Here is a 21,624-nt window from a genome sequence, read left to right as displayed (position 1 = left end):
GAGGTTACTATGATCTAAATGATCTCAATGTAGCTGGTGTCTGATGTAACAGTTAATTTAACCTCTCTGGGCCTTCAGTGTCCTCATCTCTTAAATGGTGATAATAATCTCACCTATCTTATGGAGGTGCTGTGATGCTTACATGAATTAATTTGTATAAAAGACTTAAAATTATGCCTGGCACATAGATAACTGCTAGCTACATAAAATCAAACAGCTCAGTTCACCAAAAGGAGTCTCCGGGCTACATATAGCTTAGCAGAAGGGACATATATGTTGCCAAACCTTCTTCCTCTTTTTTATTTTTAAACAACCACTTAAAAATATAAAAACTGGCCAGGCACAGTGGCTCACGCCTGTAATCCCAGCATTTTGGGAGGCCAAGGCGGGTAGATCACCCTGAGCTCAGGAGTTAAGAGACCAGACCAGCCTGGGCAACATGAGAAAACCCTGTCTCAACCAAAAATACAAAAAGAAAAAAAAAAAAAATAGCTGGGTATGGTGGCACAAGCCTGTAGTCCCAGCTACTTGGGAGACTGAGGTGGGAGGATGACTTGAGCCTGGGAGGTGGAGGCTGCAGTCAGCCAAGACTGCACCATTGTCCTCCAGCCTGGGCAACAGAGTTAGACCCCGCCTCCAAAAAAAAAAAAAAAAAAATACACACACACACACACACACACACAGACATACACACACACACAAACACCATTCTTAAAGAAGTTAAACAATGAACCCCAAAAAAGCCAAACGGTATATTTAGCCCTCAGACTGTAGTTTGTCAACCCTTGGCCTAACATGCAGGGGATTGATAGAAATCATGCAATGTGGCCAGGCCTGTCAGTTCACGCCTGTAATCCCCTTGCAGGAGGATCGCTTGAGGCCAGGAGTTTGAGACCAGCCTGGCCAACATAGTGAGACTGTATCTCTACAAAAATAAAAAATTAGCTGGGTGTTATGGCGCACGCATATAATCCTAGCTACTGGGGATGCTGAGGCAGGAGGATCGCTTGAGCCCAGGAGTTTATGGCTAGAGTGAGCTGTGACTGTGCCACTTTACTACAGCCTGGGCAATAGAGCAAGATCCTGTATCTAAAGGAAAAAGGAATCAGGCAATGTGCTTTCAAAATACTTTCCCAGAAGACTGTGGAAGGAGGATCAAAATTCTAGTGATCCTCTTTAATCAGAGGCTGAGACTCCTGCATCTCCAAGGCAGTTGAAGGGAGTACAGCTTAAGAATCACACATGGCTATTTGCTAGATTTAGATATACAACATGAACTGATTATATAACAGTGAAGAAAACTGAAAGGGTTTGTTACATGTTGACATGAATGAAGACAAATGCGTATTTTACCTGGCCAAAGACTGTTCCACCAGTACTGGCTGCTTGACCAAACACAGAACCAGTATTACTAGACCCAAAACCTGTAAAATACAAAGAAAACAAAAATTCAATTTGGATTGGATGAGTCTTTTAAAACATTGAAGTTTTTTTTTTTTTGGAGGCAGAGTCTCGCTTTGTCGCCAGGCCGGAGTGCAATGGTGCGATCTTGGCTCGCTGCAACCTCCGCGTCCCGGGTTCAAGCGATTCTTCTGCCTCAGCCTCCTAAGTAGCTGGGACTACTGGTGTGCGCCACCATGCCCAGCTAATTTTTGTATTTTTAGTAGAGACGGGGTTTCTTCATGTTGGCCAGGATGGTCTTGATCGCTTGACCTCATGATCTACCCATAGCCTTGGCCTCCCAAAGTGCTGGGATTACAGGTGTGAGCCACCACACCCAGCCTGTTTGTTTCTTTTTAAATGACATTCAGGTGTGCTAAGATAGCCCATAATAAATTAACTTATGAATAAAATGTTTCCCCATCTAGTCTGGAGAAAATTCTGAGCAAATACTTTAAAGACCCTTTTTCATTGCTAACATTTTAAAGTAGTGCAAGTTCTAAAGCCCTGGGGAATGAATCTTCTCCTACCAAACTCCAAGTGGATGGGGGCTAAGGAAAGCTTATGCTCAGACTTTCAGTGACCAGAAATTCTTTCTAATGACTGACTTAATATTATGAATATTTCTACTCCTCGGTTTCTTCTGAATCTCAAATACCACATTCTTTCAGGGTAGCTTATCTTTCTTCCAGATGGCATAACATGGTTGAAGTGCTGAGCTTAACAGGGCCTGGGAAGATGAGGCAGAACTATTCAACAAAAGAGCTCCAGACAAGGAGTGAGAAGGCAGGAGTTTTATTCTCATTTCTTTTTTTTTTTTTTTTTTTGGAGACAGAGTCCTGCTCTATTGCCCAGGCTGGAGTGCAGTGGTGCGATCTCGGTTCACTGCAACCTCCGCCTCCCAGGTTCAAGCGATTCTCCTGCCTCAGCCTCCCAAGTAGCTGGGACTACAGGCGCCTGCCACCACGCCCAGCTAATTTTGTATTTTTAGTAGAGAAGGGGCTTCTCCATGTTGGTCAGGCTGGTCTCAAACTCCTGACCTCAAGTGATCCCCCTGCCTCAGCCTCCCAAAGTACTGGGATTACAGGCGTGAGCCACCATGCCCGGCCTCTATTCTTATTTCTGTCACTGATTGGGTAGGTGAGCTTGGACAAGACTCAATTCCTCAACTAGGGCTGAAGTAGACAGCTCAGATACCTTTCCACACAGATACTAAATGAAAGAAGATTCCTCCTTGGGTTCTGAATTTGTTGAAATAGTATGACCATGCCTGTGCATGAGGTCTTCTCAAGTTCTGACTGCAGAGCAAATGGAGTAGTAGTGATACAGACTGTGTTACACGTCCTTCTCTCTTTTAAGACTCACAGGGCCTTCTCCTTGCCCATTTTCTGGACGAAGTCGGCACATTTCCCATCACTCAGCGGCCCTCTGGCCTCTTCACAGGGCATTGGGTGGGTCTCGAAACTGTGTCTGTCTTTTCAACACCATGTCCTTATAGCTGAATTTAGGAGGAGTGTAACAAACATTTGTTGAAGAAAGGAAAATGTTTCCTTTCTAATAAATTATGAGCCATTTTCAAGTTATCATCGAATAATGAATTAGCAGTTACTAGTAATCTTGCCCACAACGAAATCATTGATCCTTGCTTTTCTCCTAGAGTCTACTGCTGAAGAATTACCGTTCACAAGATAACTATCAGAAAGCAAATCTCAGGACGGATTTTCAAATTGCCTTGCTTATTGATAACTTTTAGAAGTAAAAGCAGCTGCTAAAATGGAAAATTCAAGAGTGAAGAATTAGGTTTCACTGTCAAAAACAATAAACTGTAGTTTTTACAAAAAGTCACAACATTGAAAATAGAAAAAAACCCAAATCAAATGTCAGTGACTGCGATTACAGCAAGAAAGACGGTGTCGGAGGAGACAGAAAACACTGGCAGGGTGGTGGGCTATGATGACACTTGGACTCCCCTGCTGGCTCCACCGGCACTATCCTATCTGACATTAGAGCAGTCTCCTTGAGGCTTGACAGCTTTGGGTATAATGATCTCTAAAGTGCCTTCCAAATTTGAAATTTCCTATTTATTGGTCATTAAATTACTTGCCAGGACCTCAACTAAAGATGCTTGTTTCTTCCCCCATGAAACTGGCACTCTGGTGGCTTGCAGAGTGGACAATTTGCTAAGAAGCAAAACTGGAGCCGCATTAAGCTGTAATGGATCCAGCCAATTAGGCCAAACAAGTTCCTGAGACCACATGTGCTCCAAACTGTCTTCTTTAACCTACAGATTATTTTTGGGTTTCAAGTCTCCCCTTTCTTTTAATTACAAAAGTAATAGGGGTCTGTTGCTAATGTTTCAAACAGCAGAGAGGGAAACAAAGTAAAAAGCTTCCACAAATTCTTACCTGAAGCTTGACAAAAGCTGAACCCAGAGGATGCCGCTGTTGTGGTGGCAGCTGAGGTACCACCAAATACAGAGCCTCCCTGTCCAAAGCCAGGACTCTGCCCAAAAGCAGGAGGGTTGCTTTGGCCAAACAGCCCCCCTCCTGTATTGGCAGAAGACTGTCCAAATGAGAAGGAACTGGAGCTACTGGTACTTGAGGCGGCACCAAAGACACTTCCACTGGTGGATGTGGGGGTGGAGGAAGCAGGCTGACCGAAGGCAGGCACGGAAGTGAACCCAGGCTGACTGAAGGAAAAACCACTTGCAGCACTGCTCGCTGACTGCCCAAAGACTGAGGCCTGCCCAAAGGCTGTCTGTCCAAAGACCCCTGGGGCTGTGGTGCCAAAAGCTGGGCTGCTAAACCCTGAGCTGCTGACCTGTGGTGTGGCAGCTGCTGTGCTGGCTGTGCTACCAGTCTGCTGCCCAAACAGGCTTGGTGCAGTGCTGGCTGCCACCTGCCCAAACACGGGTGTGGCAGAGGGGGCAGTGGCTGTGTTGTTGGTGAGCTGGCTGAAAGCTGAGCTAGAACTGGCAGCAGGGGGCTGAGCAAAGACTGATGAGCCAGAAGTGACGGTACCAAATGCTGCTGCCTCTGCAGATGGGCTGGGAGCAACAATGGATGTGGTGCTGGGGGCTGTGGGGGCGCTTGATGTTTCGACGGCCACAGGGCCTGCACTTGAGATAGCACCTGCTGTGACAGCAGTTTGCCCAGGCACAGAAAAGGAGGAAGCAGGTGGTACTGCCTCTGTCCTGACATCAGGGACCCCGGTGGTGGCTGGGGTAGCCTCTGCAGAGAGTGCTACAAGACCAGTACTAGATGCTGCAGTGCCAGAGTTGCTGACGGCAGGCTGGGCAAGAACAGGTTCTTTTTTAACAGAGTCAGGAGTTTGCAGAGGAGCCTGGGGAAGCTGGGCTGACTGTTGTTCCTCTAGAAGTGAGGTTGCTGATGCTGGGACCTCACTGTCGCCTGGCTTCTCAGGCAAAGCTGATGAAGTGGCCTCTTCTGTGCTTCTGCCAGAGGACATAGGCAGGGAGGGAGTAGTTGCTGAACTCAGGAGGCTACCGAATGACAATGTGGGGAATGATGTTGGAAGGGGAGTGGCAGCTGTAGTTGGCGGTGGGGCAGATGGGGGCACTGTGCTATTGGTCTGTTGGCTTCCAAATGAAAAACTAGTCTTGCCACCACTTAGAGATGTTCCACCAAAACTGATGACCCCAGAGGATCCTGCACTGGTGACTGGCAGACTGCCAAAAACGCCAGTTGAGGAAGTGCTGGTGGCTGCTGGTGGTGCTACTGTGGTGGTGGTTGCAGAGGAGGTCACAGGGGGTTCCGTGTGCTTCCCTAACACTGAGGGGGCAGTAAAATTAAACCCTGAGGGCACGCCTGATGTCTTGGTTGGCTGGGTACTAGTTAGGCTTGTGGATGAAGCCTTATTGGTTGGCTTTGTAGAATCATCTGCTTGGCCAACCCGCAGTCCTGAAAAACTTCCTAGAGTCTCTCCAGCCAAAGAACTTGGAAACAGAAGCTCTCCCAACTTGGACGGTGGGGTTTCCAGCTTACTAGAGGTGGTGGAAAGAGCAGTTCCAGAAGGTGCCACAGGTCTGCTGCTAGATGCGGCAGGTTCTCCTGGGGTGGTGTTTGATGCGGATGTGATTCCTGAGGGAGGTGAGCTTTCAGGAATGGCCTCATAAGAAGGTTTGCTGCCCCCACCAAATGAGAATGCGTCCGGCTGGCTTGACTCTTTAGTGGATGGTGTTGCCCCTAGCAAGAAAAAGAAATCAGAAAATGGGTTGGATTTAGCAAAGATGACCCATTACACTTCCATTGATTGTGTTTCTAAGCCAAAGTTTCTCTCCTCCCTCTACAGAGTCAGGGTGCCTTGTTCTCACAGCAGCTTTCTCTAAGGAGGTAGAATGTATGCTTCTCCACACAAACATCAGCTCTGAGTTGCCTTTTCACCTCTGGTGAAAAGGAAAAAATATCTTTTTATGACCATTAAATCACAACAAACACAAAATATCTAGAATATGTGAAATTAACATATTATCCCAAAGAGAAATGAAAAGGCCTCTTCCCTTAATTTACCCTAGCTGTGTGCTTTCCTTAATAACATCCTCGGCACAGCACTAGCCTGTGGACCTCCTGATAGACCAGGACTTGATTTGAAATGGAAGTTCTTCCTTCATTTTTACGGGTAAATAAAGTGTCAGTCCATAGAAAATAATTTTTATGTACAATTAATGGCTACTTATTAGTGCTCTACTAAGTCAGCTATTTGACAGAGGCAGTACAGTCTGGTGGTCAAGGACATGGGCTCTGGAGCTACGCACTCTGCCACTTGCTGGTTGTGTGAATCTGGAAAGGTTGCTTTACCTCTCTGAGCCTCAATTTCCCCATTTGGAAAATCCAGATCATTACAGTACCTACCCTCAGAGAGCTGTTACAAAGATTGCATGAAATATGGGTAAAGCACCCATAAGGCCTGGTCAAACAACAGTGGTTAATAAATAAAAGAGTAACGATGCCGGGTGTGGTGGCTCACACCTGTAATCCCAGCACTTTGGGAGGTCAAGGCAGGTGGATCACAAGGTCAGGAGTTCGAGACCAGCCTTATCAACATGGTGAAACCCTGTCTCTACTAAAAATACAAAAATTAGCCGGGTGTGGTGGCGGGCACCTGTAATCCCAGCTACTTGGGAGGCTGAGGCAGGAGAATAGTTGGAACCTGGGAGGTGGAGGTGGCAGTGAACTGTGATCGCGGGACAAGAGTGAAACTCCATCTCAAAATACATAAATAAAATAAAAGACTTAATTATAAATGGATAACTGAAAGGCACTTAACAAATAGATCTGGTTTCTTTACAGGTCTTCAAATTCTTTTAAATGTTAAAAACATGCTACTGATGGAATTTTTTTTTTTTTTTTTTTTTTGGGACAGAGTTTCACTCTTGTTGCCCAGACTGGAGTGTAATGGCACAATCTTGGCTCACTCAACCTCGCCTCTCTCAAGTGATTCTCCTGTCTCAGCCTCCTGAGTAGCTGGGATTATAGGTATGCGCCACCACGGCCAGCTAATGTATTTTTAGTAGAGATGGGGTTTCTCCATGTTGGTCAGGCTGATCTTGAACTCCTGACCTCAGGTGATCCGCTCGCCTCGGTCTCCCCAAATGTTGGAGTTACAGGCGTGAGCCACCGTGCCCAGCCTATTGACGGATTTTTAACAACATGCATGGGATCAGTGCATTTGCTAGTATGTTATCAAGGAAAAAAATGAGTTTGGTCTTTCATTTCTACAGTCTGTCTATTACTATGTCTATCTCGCCCTAAAGAATCACCCTATAAATTGATGAAATTTTAAGTTACAGATAAAAAAATGGAGAAATTTTATTTCACATATGAGCATTTAAATGTTAAAGAACAGCCCTGATTTTCCAGAAGCAAATCCTTTCCTTGTCCTTAATTATAAAAATAGAAATCGTTCACATCAGTTTCTTGAATTAAGCATATTTCTAATGCACATTATCAACACTGAACTTATTGCAGATACTGTAAGACAGACTCAGGAACAAGTCAAATACTAACATCTGGGCAAAAATAACCTGTACTTGTTTAGAGAAAACACATGAGTAATGCTACCGAACATACAGTCTGTACCTTGTGCAGCACTGAAATTAGAAGACGGTGTTGGTGTGATTATCCCAAAATTAAAGCCAGTCCTAACAAGTAGAAAAAGAGAAATTAAAAAGGAACAAACCAAGGCACAATATTACCCTCTTAATATTCCATTTTATCATTCATTCATACAAACCGCCCTCAGGAATTTACAATCTAGAAGATAAACGACAACAGAGTCAGAGCACCTATCTTAGAAGCAGTAAGGTGACTCTATGATCTCTAGGCAGAGAGAAGCAGTTTGTGGGTGAGATATGATATGGATAGCAGTTGAGAGCCCGTTGGGGGATGGCTGGGCTTTCTGTAGCAGAAGTTTGTGTGGGGACTTCTTGCAAGATGAGCAAAGCTGCAGCAGTAGAGAAACATGACAAACGTGCATGTGGGAATAGTGGCCGGAGCAGATGGTCTGTTAAGTGAGAGGACAGAAGGAAGATCTGGCGAGACAAAAGCACTTAGACTAGGAAGAGCCTCTCAGAACCCCTCCAAAACCAACAACCATGTCAGAGAGTCCCACACTGCTAGGGAAAACAACGGATACAATGAAACAGAAGCCCTATCTCAGTCATTTTGACAGAACTGAGTTTTAGGGCTAGGAAAATCTGGTTCAAAAACTTTGACTCCTTTCACCATCTCCTCTCTCCTTCTGTACATTTTCTTTACACTGTAAGTGAAGACACCATAGCTAAGGAAGAACATCCCACGCCAGTGTGAATCAGAACAGATTATTCACTGTGATAAAATCTCAGGCCAGGCATGGTGGCTCACATCTGTAATCCCAGCATTTTGAGAGGCTGAGGCAGGTGAATCCTTTGAGCCCAGGAGTTTGAGACCAGCCTGGGCAACATAGTGAAACCCTGTTTCTCCAAAAACAACCAAAAAAACCCCAAAACCAAACAAAAACAACAAAAACCCCCAAAAACTAAAACCCAAAAATTAAAAAACAAAAATCAGCCAGCTGTGGTCTCAGTAGTCCCAGTTATCAGGGGGGCTAATCAATCCTGGAGGCGGAGGTTGTAGTGAGCCACGATTGTGCCACTGCACTTTTTTTTTTTTTTTGGGGGGGGGACAGAATCTTGCTCTGTCACACACACACACACACTTCAAATCGCAGATTTTAAACTAGCTTTAAAATGTAAGAGACCAAGCACATCAAATATACTAAATAATGTATTAACTTAGACCCTTTTGCCCATCATATTAAAAATAAAACAAAACACAACATTTCTTTGTGAAGAAATTTTATCTAACAGTGTCAAGCCATTGATTCAATGACCCTACCTTTTCTGGGTTATTTTAAAAATGGGAAGAGGGCCAGGCGCAGTGGCTCACGCCTACAATCCCAGCACTTTGGGAGGCTGAGGCGGGTGGATCACTTGAGGCCAGGAGTTCAAGACCAGTCTGGCCAACATGAAAAAACCCCATCTCTATTAAAACACAAAAATTAGCTGGGCGTGGTGGTACACACCTGTAATCCCAGCTACTTGGGAGGGTGGGGCAAGAGAATCACTTGAACCCGGGAGGTGAAGACTGCAGTGAGCCAAGATCTCACCACTGTGCTCCAACCAGGGTGATGGAGTGAGACTGCCTCAAAATCAAAAAAAGAAAAAAAGAAAAAAAAAAAAAAGAAGGAAGAAGAATATCATTTCACGGAAGTAAATGCTGATTATTAGCCATCTGTAAAGGATGTAATAATTCTTGGCATTGACCTACTCTTTAAAATTTGCTTCAAATTACCTTTGGGAAATATAAAACATAATGATTTATAATAAAGAAAAAAATATACATATTACTTTCCCCCTCAAATAATATTCTAATACCCTCTTTTCTCCTTAGGCTGAAGGACACCCAATATATTAAAATCAGGAAAAAGAGACTGGTTAACATGATCCCAGTTACAGAAGCATAAACTGAAGAACTTAAGAGGCTTTTCTAATGGAACTGAATGCACAAAGCTTCAATGGCAAAAAATCCTTTTGACACATTTTGATCTCAGTTCCACAGAGTCTAACCCCATCACCGCAGGGAAGAGAATGCTTCAGCAGCTCATACAGGTTTCAACATGAGTGCTCGTAGCACAGAGAACAGGCACCTTAACAAAGGCTCATCTTGAAATGAGGTTTAGAAGATTCATTTTTTAAAAACAATTCAACTTTACAAGTACAGCCATCGTTGTTTAAAATTAGAAATGGAAACAGATTCCTCCACATCTATATAAAATCTCAAATTTCAAATGCCTATTATCTATTATCTTTCATTACATTCTCTAAGAAGTTCAGTGTGTGTGTGTGTGTGTGTATATATATATATATGTATTTTTTTTTTTTTTTTTTTTTGAGACGGAGTCTCGCTCTGTCACCCTGGCTGGAGTGCACTGGCGCGATCTCGGCTCACTGCAAGCTCCGCCACCTGGGTTCACCATTCTTCGGCCTCAGCCTTCCCAGTAGCTGGGACTATAGCCCAGCTAATTTTCTGTATTTTTAGTAGGGTTTCACCGTGTTAGCCAGGATGGTCTCCATCTGCTGACCTTGTGATCCTCCTGCCTCTGCCTCCCAAAGTGTTGGGATTACAGGCGTGAGTCACGGCGCTTTTTTTTTTTTTTTAAGACGGGGTTTCACTCTGTTGTAACCTCGAACTCCTGGGCTCAAGGGATCCTCCCACCTCAGCCTCCCAAGTGGCTGGGACTACAGGAGTGAACCACCGCACCTGGTGAATTTTTCAATTTTTTTGTAGAGATGAGGTCTCGCATTTTGCCCAGGTCAGTCTCCAATTGCTGGCCTCAAGCAATTCCCCCACCTTGGCCTCCCAAAGCACTAGGATTATAGGCATGAGCCACCATGTTTGTCCAGCAAAGCCAATTTGAATGTCACATCTAGTACCCAAAATGGTGTCAGAATGGAAACACCTCAGTGTGACAAACTAAATGAACTACAGAATTTAGCAGACTCACTACCCAAAGAAAATGAGGCTTAGGCTAAAAAACAAAACAGATACACAAATATGTAACAAATACGTATTAACTTGAATTGCAAAGGGAAAACTGATTTACATGAGAACATTAAGCTACTGCCACTACCATCAGATGTATTCCTGCTGTGGTAAGAACTCTGGGTTCATACACATTTAATAAGTATATAAATATATCTACAATTGTAAGATTTGGGGAAACTAATTGTTAGTAATCTGCCATAAAACTTAAGTTCATTACTGACCCTGATGAAGAAAATGAGAAAGGCTTGCTGAACTGCCCAGAAGCAGATGGAGTCGAAGTCACAGCTGTTTCTATCTTGGCTGTCCCTGAAATTATGGAGAAAAAAAAAAAAGGAAAAAAAAAGAATATTACAAAAAGACAGCAGCACTGTTCCAGGGTATAATTCCCTGTAGCTCAGCCTGTGCGGTGCTGCTTAGCACCACATGTGCCTTCTGTGACACGTCAGTGGCCATGGGGAGTGAGCACGTTGCCTCACTTGTGCTCGAGGTCTCTGAAATTGCTCTGTGGCTCTGTCAATATTAATTCCAGTCTAAGGTGTGCCATCCTCTCATTTACAGAAAATATATCAAGATAATTCTAGTACAGTTTAAATGTACAGTTTTAAAAGTACATTCTTATATATTTCAGTGGTAGGAGGAAATGCTTATAATGTGAGGCTAAGCCCCCTCCCCACAAAAGTAGATGAAACTATATATAATGTAGCCTTATAATTATTTGAAATTAATCTATGCTGAAGGACAAAAGTCCAAAAGAGAAATAGGTTCATAAGCTAAATATTTGTGGGTAGTGACTTGAAGGCTGGTTACTTCTATATACATTTCTGCATTTTCCATAGATTTTATTGGTATTTAGCAAATAATCGTGCTCTTTTTTTAAAATTATAGATGTAAGACATGATTGCTATAATATAGAGACATGCAAGAAGGTTAAAAGTGCAATCCATCATTCTACCCATGTTCAATTTCACTCTAACTACTTACTTAGAGTTTGGGGACAATCTTCAGTCTTTTCCCTGCTGCTCTACTTTATTTATTTAGAGACAGAGTCTCGCTCTGTTTCCCAGGTTGGAGTGCAGTGGCGCAATCTTGGCTCACTGCAATCTCTGCCTCCCAGGTTCAAGCGATTCTCCTGCCTCAGCCTCCCAAGCAGTTGGAACTATAGGCATGCACCACCATACCCAGCTAATTTTTGTACTTTTTTTTTTTTTTTAGTAGAGACAGGGCTTCATCATGTTGGCCAGGCTGGTCTCGAATTCCTGACCTCAGGTGATCCGCCCCTCTTGGCCTCCCAAAGTGCTAGGATTACAGGCATGAGCCACCACGCCCAGCCTTGCTCCACTTTAAAAGGGGGAAAGGGGAGAGGAAAACTATATTTAAAAAGCCCAAATCAAATGAAACTAAACCAAACAACAAGAAAAACAAAAAAATCCTTCTAAAATAAACAAACACAGGGTAGATAGTAGTACAAATATTTTTAAAACTACTGGTATACGATGTAAAGTGTACAGGATGAAAAATCACAATCTAAATCATCAGAGTACTAGTTAAATTTAATAGGGTGTAACTACACAGTGAGGTTGTGGACAGCTCTTAAAATGAGTAAGGTGGATCTGTATCATACCTGGAGAGAGAAAGACATTTATTGTAAGAGGGGGCAGAGAAGGGGAAATAAGTTACAAAATCAATATATATAGGATATGTAGTATATAGGATATTTTTCTTTAAAAAACAATGAAGTAACCTCATGAGATATACATGAAATCATGATCTCTGGAATACAGAATCTATAGGGCAGCTTCCACACTCTACATTATATATCTCTACACCATAGACTTTTTCTGGACATGTAATAGTTTTACAACCAGAAAAACAATGAAGACATTTCCATTATTCATTAATAAGAGAACTTTCTCTAGAGGTTTTAGAAATGATCTTTTTCAAAAAGAAACTTTTTGCAAACTCTTAAATAGCACCTTTCAGGGAAGTTTTCCTACCAAAAGAAAAAAGTTCTTTTCTAAACCTTGATTACCTGGCAAGTGAAAACAGAAGCGAACACCTCATAATGACAGAGAGGACTTCATGATCAGCATTAAATGGTGAATCTTGGAAATTTCTTGTAAGTCACACTACTTGCCTAGACATGCATAAAGCAAAGTTCCTTAGGTTTCTTGGATTCTAACTCCAAGAGTGACAAAAACCTCTCCAATGAAGCCGTTGAAAAAAGAGTATATGATCTTTCAAAACTGTTTTGTAAAATATTCAAGTCTTTGACAATTCCACTATAAAATTTTCCTTTTAACATAAAGCTTTAAGCCCCAGTCGAGAAGTGCTAGATACCTCCTTCTCATGTGAGGCGTACATGATACTAACTGTGGTTCCGTATCAATCCGAATTCTAGAATACAACTCTGGCTTATGCAATAATGGCCTTCTTCTGCAAGGAATAGCCACTAAAGGTAAACCCAGTATCCAATCACAAAGTTTGGGATTACAGAGAAAGTCAGAATGATTGTATGACTGAGATTATGAGAGGCAGACTGCTTATGTATGAAGTTCACTTTCTTTTCTTTTCTTTTTTTTTTTTTGAGACGGAGTCTCGCTCTGTCGCCCAGGCTGGAGTGCAGTGGCCGGATCTCAGCTCACTGCAAGCTCTGCCTCCCGGGTTCACGCCATTCTCCTGCCTCAGCCTCCCCAGTAGCTGGGACTACAGGTGCCTGCCACCATGCCCCGCTAATTTTTTGTATTTTTTAGTAGAGACGGGGTTTCACCGTGTTAGCCAGGATGGTCTCAATCTCCTGACCTCGTGATCCACCCGTCTGGGCCTCCCAAAGTGCTGGGATTACAGGCTTGAGCCACCGCACCCGGCCTGAAGTTCAATTTCTAACAGAATTTGCTTGAAGGCCCACTTAAGAGCATGCCCACTTAAGAGCATGACTGAAACAAACGCCAGAATCCATCCAGAGTGTTGTAAAAATTCAGTACTGCAGACAGCACAAGACCCTTGCAGCAGGAAGTAATACATACCAAATTAAGTAGCCTATAATAAAGGAGCCAACAAAAGGGGACACTGAGGAAGACCCACATTCTGCATCAAGTTGGTTTGGGCAATGACACTTGGACAAAGTGTCGGGTCAAAACACTCATGGTTACTGTGAAAACCAAATTAAGAATAATTATGCTTGAGTGAGTGTAGGAGAAGTTATGTGAAGCCATAAAATCTCATAATAGGGACTCATTATATACACTGAGATCTTACAAATCTGTTTTACTTTCTCTACCTTACAGGTTTTTGAATTGGCACTGTGGACCAACAGAATTTTTAATTCCTTTGAGTGGAAGAAAAAGCGTTTAGCATTCTGATCCATTCCGCTCTCAACTGTGATCATCCAGCAAGGAAGAAAAAGATAATACTATTGCTCCATTTTAGGAAAAGAATTTAAAGGGAGGTTTTTCTCCTAGTGCTCTATCATCTTTCAAACTAACCTTAAAATTTCAGAAGTCTACGTAGCCACTGAAGGCCATACTAATTTTCTAGAAATTCTTCATTAGCTGAATGAAGCCTTTCAAATATGATCTCTTGTCTATGGTCATACTACCCTAAATGCTCCCGATCTCATCAAACGTGACTCCTGTTTCCTATGGCAACTGTTTCAGTGATCTAGAACAATAACCCCTATTGTGAAGCGCTTCTTTCACCTTTATTTTCAAGAAAACAAAAATGTAAACTGACCTGAAGCTTTGTCACCAGATGATAACTGACCGGATACTGGTGTAGGCCCAGATGGCTTAAGGGAATTTATTAGAGACCCCTATAACAGAATACAAGCAAAATGTTTATGTTAAACCACTAACCATCCTTTAGTAACAAAGAAATACACAAAATATAAACATAAATATGTAATTTAAAATAAGCAAGCACACTTTAAATTACCAAAAAGAAAAAGGAAACAAAAAAAAAAGGTCTCAATTTAAGTTAACCACGTGTAAGATCATATTAAAGGATGAAAACAGGCTGGGCGTGGTGGCTCATGCCTGTAATCCCAGCACTTTGGGAAGCCAAGGCGGGCAGACCACAAGGTCAGGAGATTGAGACTATCCTGGCTAACATGGTGAAACCACGTCTCTACTAAAAATACAAAAAATTAGCCGGGAGTAGTGGCGGGCGCCTGTAGCCCCAGCTACTCAGGAGGATGAGGCAGGAGAATGGCATGAACCCAGGAGGCGGAGCTTGCAGTGAGCCGAGATCATGCCACTGCTCTCCAGCCTGGGTGACAGAGCAAGCCTCCGTCTCTAAATAAATAAATAAATAAAGGATGAAAACAGAAATACTCTGCAAGCTCCAAGAAGGCAGTCACACTGGCCTAGTTCATGGCTATCTTCCCAGTGCCTAGCACAGTGCTTAGCACATCAAAAGCACTTGAATATTAGGTAGACAAATTAATGAAGGAGTAAATGAATCAAATTGTTCTAGCTCTCAAAGTATGTACAATAAGGTTAAAAGCAAAACTGTTTGACTTATCCATCTCCAGTCAATGTTCCTTCACTCATCATGATTTATGCCTTATCATGTGTTTTCCATGGTGAACAAAAATACCTCCAGAAGAAAGATCAAATGCTAAATGCTTAAGTGCCATTTTAAGTTATGGTAAACTAAGGAACAGAGGCAAGTCTGAGAACTTAACAATAGGCAAGCTCTGATATCCAGTCTCAAATTCTGATCCCTAACACAAACTACTCATCTCAGAGACAGATGTAAGAGTAGCAGAGAAACCAGAATTTCCTAGGAAGAGTTTCAGCACTAGCCTGACTGACCTTCTAACCATCCCCTATCACTTTTTTCTGGATTGTTTAACTGTTTGCAATATCACCTATTTTTCTAAGGGACAATGTTTATCAGGCAAAAGCTTCAAGCTAGACAAGCTAGACATAATATCACTAAAAATATGTAAACTCTGACAAACAGGGATTGCAGGAGAAAACCAGATAACCTACAGCCCAGACACTGGTACTATAAACTGAGTAGTGAAACAAGCAATGGACAGGAGGAAGTCAGAAGCCTTGGGACCCACCTCTGGTTCCACCATTTACTAATCATGAGAGTTTGCGTTAGTCACTCAATCTTAGGCTGTGTCACCAGTGAGATATATCTAAACACCTATCCTCCCACTGTACATGGTTGTTGTATGGATTAACTGGGATAATGTGAAAGTAAACTGCAAAGCAAAATACCTCAAAAATGTATGGTATTAGAATTATGACCCCAAACTACTAGGTGCAGAATGTTAAATGGCCTATGAAGACAATATCAGGTTCTGACTGACCTATTCTGATTAACAGCCATGTTAAGACTGGCATAAATTGTGGGGAAAGGATTACGGGCCTTTATCAGACTTATAGTTCATTTAAACAAAGTCAAGACTTAAAAACAGTATGGTCTTCACTTACAAAGGCAGACGCAGCATGAATGTTAAAAGTAAAACTCAGGCTGAGTATGGTGGCTCACACCTGTAATCCCAGCACTTTGGGAGGCTGAGGCAGATGGATCACCTGAGGTCAGGAGTTAGAGACTAGCCTGGCCAACGTGGTGAAACCCCGTCTCTACTAAAAATACAAAAATTGGCTGGGCGTGGTGGTGGGTGCCTGTAATCCCAGCTACTCAGGAGGCTGAGCCACGAGAATCACTTATACCAGGGAGGCAGAGGTTGTGGTGAGCCAAGATCACACCACCGCACTCCAGCCTGGGCGACACAGCGAGACTCTGTCTCAAAAAAAAAAAAAAAAAAAAAAAAAAAAGGTAAAAATCAGTAAGTTACCTGCTTGGCTTGGTTAGCGGCCACTGGGGTCAACACTGGGTGAGGTGTTTTGGCTGTGGAGTAGGGCACTGAGGAACTGAAAAACACACAAAGCATATACTCAGAGAAAGGCATGACTAGGTAAAAATCACATTCATTCTCAAGCCAACCTTCTGTCCAATATACGATACCAGTTTTGGGTAGGATACAGCTGTGTGGGACCCCAATCCAACTGATATGACTTTTTTTTGAAGAATACATTTTAAAAACGAACTTTGGGTTTTTAGCATGAAAGTCAAAGCAGTGGCCTTAAAACTTATTTCCTTTCTGCAATTCTAAGAAAAAAATTAGTAACCATTCAGAACTAGATCTTTTCGTTATCCAGAGTATAAGCCCTCCTCCTCCCTGGCCCTTCCCCGTACTGTAGACCACACGAGGAGTTCCTGATTCTCTAACCCAAGCAGGCTCTATGGGAAGCATTCTCACTGCCACCTATGCATCCAATTCGCTGCTACCCCAAAGGTGCTATCCAAAGAGATCTTAGCTTCTCACAGCAGCTATCCCCAGGGCTCACCAGGTCAGCATTCAAGGGACTCAAATGTACCACCGTTCCATTCCCAACCTGTGTCTTTGCTACAGCATGAAAAGTATACCCCTATTCACAGAAAGAGCTCTCATCATCTTTTGTTAACTCTGAAGTAGGTGAATACTGTATGTGAGGAACTGTTATTTCAATAACTAGTGTTCACATATGGGAAAACTACCTGTTAGTGCAAACATACACAAAAGTTCTTGGCTCCTAGGGGTAATTTTTTCAATCAATTTATCTGTTGTCAGCCCAGCGCTACTCTGACTGGTATACATAGCAGTAGTTGCAGGACTTGGTTATTTTTCAGAACTCCCCTAGATTTAGGGAGGATTTGTATTTTCCATCAAAAAATTAACTTAGAAGATAAAAGGCCAGTGCCTTACAGAAGAAAATTATCAAACTTAACAAACTTTACAAGCACACTGAGATTCTCCACTGGAATAACACGGGAACCTTCCTAAACAGACTTTGATTTAGAGAGAAGGAAAAAATGAACTTATGTTCAATGAAACAAAACCCGTTTCATGCTTCTGCTGAAGCCAGGAGCGGCCATAAATATGCATCTCTCTGGAGAAACACAACCCTGTTCCCCTGAGATAGTTTACCAACCAGGCAATATAGGTACAGCGTTCCCCCCTCACCTCTGCCGAATCTATACCAGATGAAAAGAATGTGTGAGTGAGATTGCTGGGCCCTGAGCAATACCTGGGCAGACACAGGAGACTTGCCTAGAGAAGAGGTTGGAGCTCACAAGGATCACAACGGAAAGGTAACTCTTGTATGCTTTCTCAAAGACAAACAAATCAGAAATAAAAATAAAAGCAGCAATTTATCCAAATTTTAGAAATTTTTTTATAACCAAAATTCAGTTGTGACATGATAGTAAATTATGCACAAATAAGACTGAGTGTAATTATTGTTCTATTTACTTGTGATAATGCTATGTATCTCCTGGGTATCCTAAATCCCCAAATACACAAAATTAGGGTTCACAGTACCTACACACCATGTGACACCCCTGCAGAGAAATGCTGTTCAGTGTAATCAGCCAGTAAACCAACTAACAAATCAGATCCAAGAAATCTCTATCAAGATCCAAGACAGCAAACAGAAAAAAACAGTATACTCTCAAACAAATATGTTCAACCGTTTGTGCATGATCATGAACCAAAACAATGGAAATCAATAGCCAGAAATGATCAAGGGATAGAAAAGCCAAATTCAGAAGCACCCATATTTTAGATGACTTTATTCTACTTTTTAGCAATATGGAGCTGAAAAATACCAGAAATTCATCTTGATATTCTTTGTTCTACACATGAAAAGCAAAATCAAAGGACTATAAGAAGAAAATGGTGCCGTAACAGAGCCCCAAAGAGACATGTCTTTACTGAGGAGGTCTACAAACGACACTGACATTTCCCGCAACACTAAAGCTCCTGCTTCAGAAATGAGGGACAGAGGTACAGGTCACTAAGAGTTTGGAAACTTGGGTTCTTGGAGAAAAATAAAACACAGAAGAGTCCTTTTTTTCTGATTTTGGCCACACATCACCAGCACCACATGCCAACACAGGCAGACAAATGCACACACGTTCTATGGATGTGTACTCTACACACAATTATAAAGTTGGGTTGTGAAGCATTAAAATGTCACCTAGGGCCTTTGTTATTGGTCCCTTCAACTTTAATGAACTTCAACAAGGTAAATACTCATCCCATTGTTGTGAAAAGCCTCAACTCCTTGTAACTTATTTCAGGATTTTAAAAAGCATAAAAAACGAGAGACCTGGTTATGTTTTATTTTGGTAAATCTTAATCACTATCACATGTATCTTTTCATATATACTCATGTATGAGAGAGTGGAACTTATCAAAAGTAACTGAAGAAACAACGAAATCAACAGGAAAAAAGAATGAAAATGATAGAAGATACTGAAAACAAACACTCCATATTCAATTCTTGGGAGTTTTTGACATCTGTCGATGGAAATATAACTGCCAACTATTATCTCCATTGGTAAATTTAATGTCTTCATAGACACATTCTTTAAAATAGTATCCAAAAGTTTGTTAAAGCAAATTGTATTTCCTACATGAATGTTTAGATACTAAGTTACTTAAACAATGTAAGACGCAACTGCATTAGAGCTTTGAAAAAACCCACATTAAATATGAAAAAACAGGCCAGGGGCAGTGGCTCATGCCTGCAATCCCAGCACTTTGGGTGGCCGAGGTGGGTGGATCACTTGAAGTCAGGAGTTCGAGACCAGGCTGGCCAAAAAGGGGAAACTCCATCTCTACTAAAAATACACAAAAATTAGCCAGGTATGGTGGCAGGCACCTGTAGTCCCAGCTACTTGGGAGGCTGAGGCATGAGAATTGCTTGAACCCGGGAGGCAGAGGTTGCAGTGAGCCAAGATTGTGCCACTGCACTCCAGCCTGAGTAAGAGAGCGAGACTCCATCTCAACAAAAAAAAAAAAAAAAAAAAAGAGAAAAAAAAAGAAAAAAAAAAAAAAAGGGGCCGGGTGCTGTGTCTCACACCTGTAATCCCAGCACTTTGGGAAGCGGAGGTGGGTGGATCATCTGAGGTCAGGAATTCGAAACCAGCCAGGCCAACATGGTTAAACCCCGTCTCTACTAAAAATAGAAAAATTAGCCAGGCGTAGTGGTGCACACCTGTAATCCCAGCTACTCAGGAGGCTGAGGCAGGAGAATCGCTTGAACCCGAGAGGCGGAGGTTGAAGTGAGCTGAGATCGCGTCACTGCATTCCAGCCTGGGCGACAGAGCGAGACTCCCGTCTCAAAAAAAAAAAAAAAAAAAAAAAAAAAAAAAAAAAAAAAAAAAAAAAAAAAAAGGAATAGTGTAAGAAGAATTTTAAATGACATGGAAAATGTAAATAATTAGATTTCCTGATTAAGCTGAAAAGGTTACAAATTTATAAAGCAGCATGCATCCAAATTTTTCTCTAACAAGAAACATTTTCATAAAATAAAGATGAAAAAATATGTAAATAACAATCATATATTTGTGGTGGGAATAAAGGTGATTTTAATTTTGTTCTTTTTAACTGTCTTTTTTATATCTATAACAAACATTTGTAATAAGAAAAACAAAAAGATTAAAGTTCCTTTCAAGTTTCTGGTCATTACTAGAGTTATTATTTTTAAAGTAGAGGAACATCTTTAAATCGGTGAAAGAAAAAAAACTATCAATCTAGAATTCTTTACCCTGTGAAAATATCTTTCAAAAACAAAGGTGAAATAAAGACTTTTGCAGACATACAAAAGCTAAAAGAATTCAGATGTGAACTTCAAGAAACATTAAAGGAAGTCCTTTGAGCAGAAGAAAAATTATTCCAGATGGCAAGCTGGGACCAGACACAGGAATGAAGAGCCTGGAAATGATAACTATATGTATAAACACGAAAACATTATTCTTCTTATTTAAATGTATTTAAAAGATAGTCGGCCGGCTGCGGTGGCTCACGCCTGTAATCCCAGCACTTTGGGAGGCCGAGGCAGGCGGATCACCTGAGGTCAGGAGTTCTGAGACCAGCCTGGCCAACATGGCGAAACCCTGTCTCTACCAAAAATACAAAAATTAGCTGGGTGTGATGGTGGGCGCCTGCAATCCCAGCTGAGGCAGGAAAATCACTTGAACCCGGGAGGCAGAGGTTGCAGTGAGCTGAGATCGCACCACTGCACTCCAGCCTTGGCGACAGAACAAGAATCCATCTGAGGGGCAGTGGGGAGGAAAGATAGTCAACTGTTTATAACAATGTATCATGAGGTTTATAGTACAAGTGGAAGTAAAATGTACAATAGCATAAAGGTGGTGAAGGGAGAAAATAGAATACTGCTGTCAGATTCTTACAGTATTCTTTAGTAATGTAACATCACTTGAAGACAGTCTGTGATAAGTTGAGGATGTATACTATAAACCCTAATGTAAGCACTTAAATAACACCAAGTTATAGCCAATAAGTCAACAAAAAAGTTAAAATAGAGTCATAAAGATATTTAACCCAAAAGAAGCCAGCAAAACAAAAACTGAACAATAAACAGATGGGATACATAGAAACAAATAGCTATATAACAGATTTAAACCCAAACATGTCAATAATTACACTTAAGGTAAATGATCTAATCACTCCAACTAAAAGTCATAGATGGTCAAGATTAAAAAAAAGCAAGCTAGGGCCACTATATACTATCTACAACCATGGTCCCCAACCTTTTTGGCACCAGGGACCAGTTTCGTGAAAGACAAATTTTTCCACAGATGGACAGCGGAGGGGGATGGTTTCAGGATGAAACTGTTTCACCTCAGATCATCAGGCTATAATTTTATATTTTATTCAGTTAGATTATCACAAGGAACATGCAATCTAGATCCTTCGCATGTGCAATTCACAATAGGGTTCATGTTCCTATGAGAATCCAAAGCTGCCGCTGATCTGACAGGAGGTGGAGCTCAGGTGGCAATGCTCGCTCGCCTGCCGCTCACCTTCTGCTGTGTGGCCCGGTTCCTAAGAGGCCACAGACCGGTATTGGTCTGCAGCTCAGGGCTGGGGACCCCTAGTCTATAAGAAATCCATTTTATTTTTTTTTAATTATTTTTGTTTATTGTGGTAAAATACACTTAACAAAATTTGCCATCTTAAAAGTAACCATTTTTAAGTGTACATGTAGTTCAG

General features: G+C 41.9%; 1 protein-coding gene across 6 annotated transcripts in view; it reads right to left on the bottom strand.

Annotated features, from left to right (window-relative positions):
- The window catches only part of NUP214 (nucleoporin 214), a 112,593-nt gene that overhangs the window by 33,315 nt on the left and 57,654 nt on the right, over positions 1–21,624 (bottom strand). For all 6 annotated transcript variants that reach the window (XR_012094894.1, XM_073022018.1, XM_008005907.3 and 3 more), the window contains exons 25-30: positions 16,357–16,432; positions 14,274–14,352; positions 10,766–10,850; positions 7,539–7,600; positions 3,846–5,645; positions 1,354–1,424 (exon numbers count right to left, since the gene is read on the bottom strand). Coding sequence is in view for 5 of the 6 variants with exons in the window: in XM_073022018.1 (XP_072878119.1) it covers positions 1,354–1,424; positions 3,846–5,645; positions 7,539–7,600; positions 10,766–10,850; positions 14,274–14,352; positions 16,357–16,432 (2,173 nt within the window). In the remaining variant the exon portion in view is untranslated. The remainder of the gene's footprint in view (positions 1–1,353; positions 1,425–3,845; positions 5,646–7,538; positions 7,601–10,765; positions 10,851–14,273; positions 14,353–16,356; positions 16,433–21,624) is intronic.

The sequence above is a fragment of the Chlorocebus sabaeus genome, chromosome 12, assembly GCF_047675955.1.
Source record: "Chlorocebus sabaeus isolate Y175 chromosome 12, mChlSab1.0.hap1, whole genome shotgun sequence".
Classification (NCBI taxonomy): Eukaryota; Metazoa; Chordata; class Mammalia; order Primates; family Cercopithecidae; genus Chlorocebus; species Chlorocebus sabaeus.
Note: the sequence above shows the minus strand (reverse complement) of the source record. Positions and strands in the feature narration are given on the sequence as shown.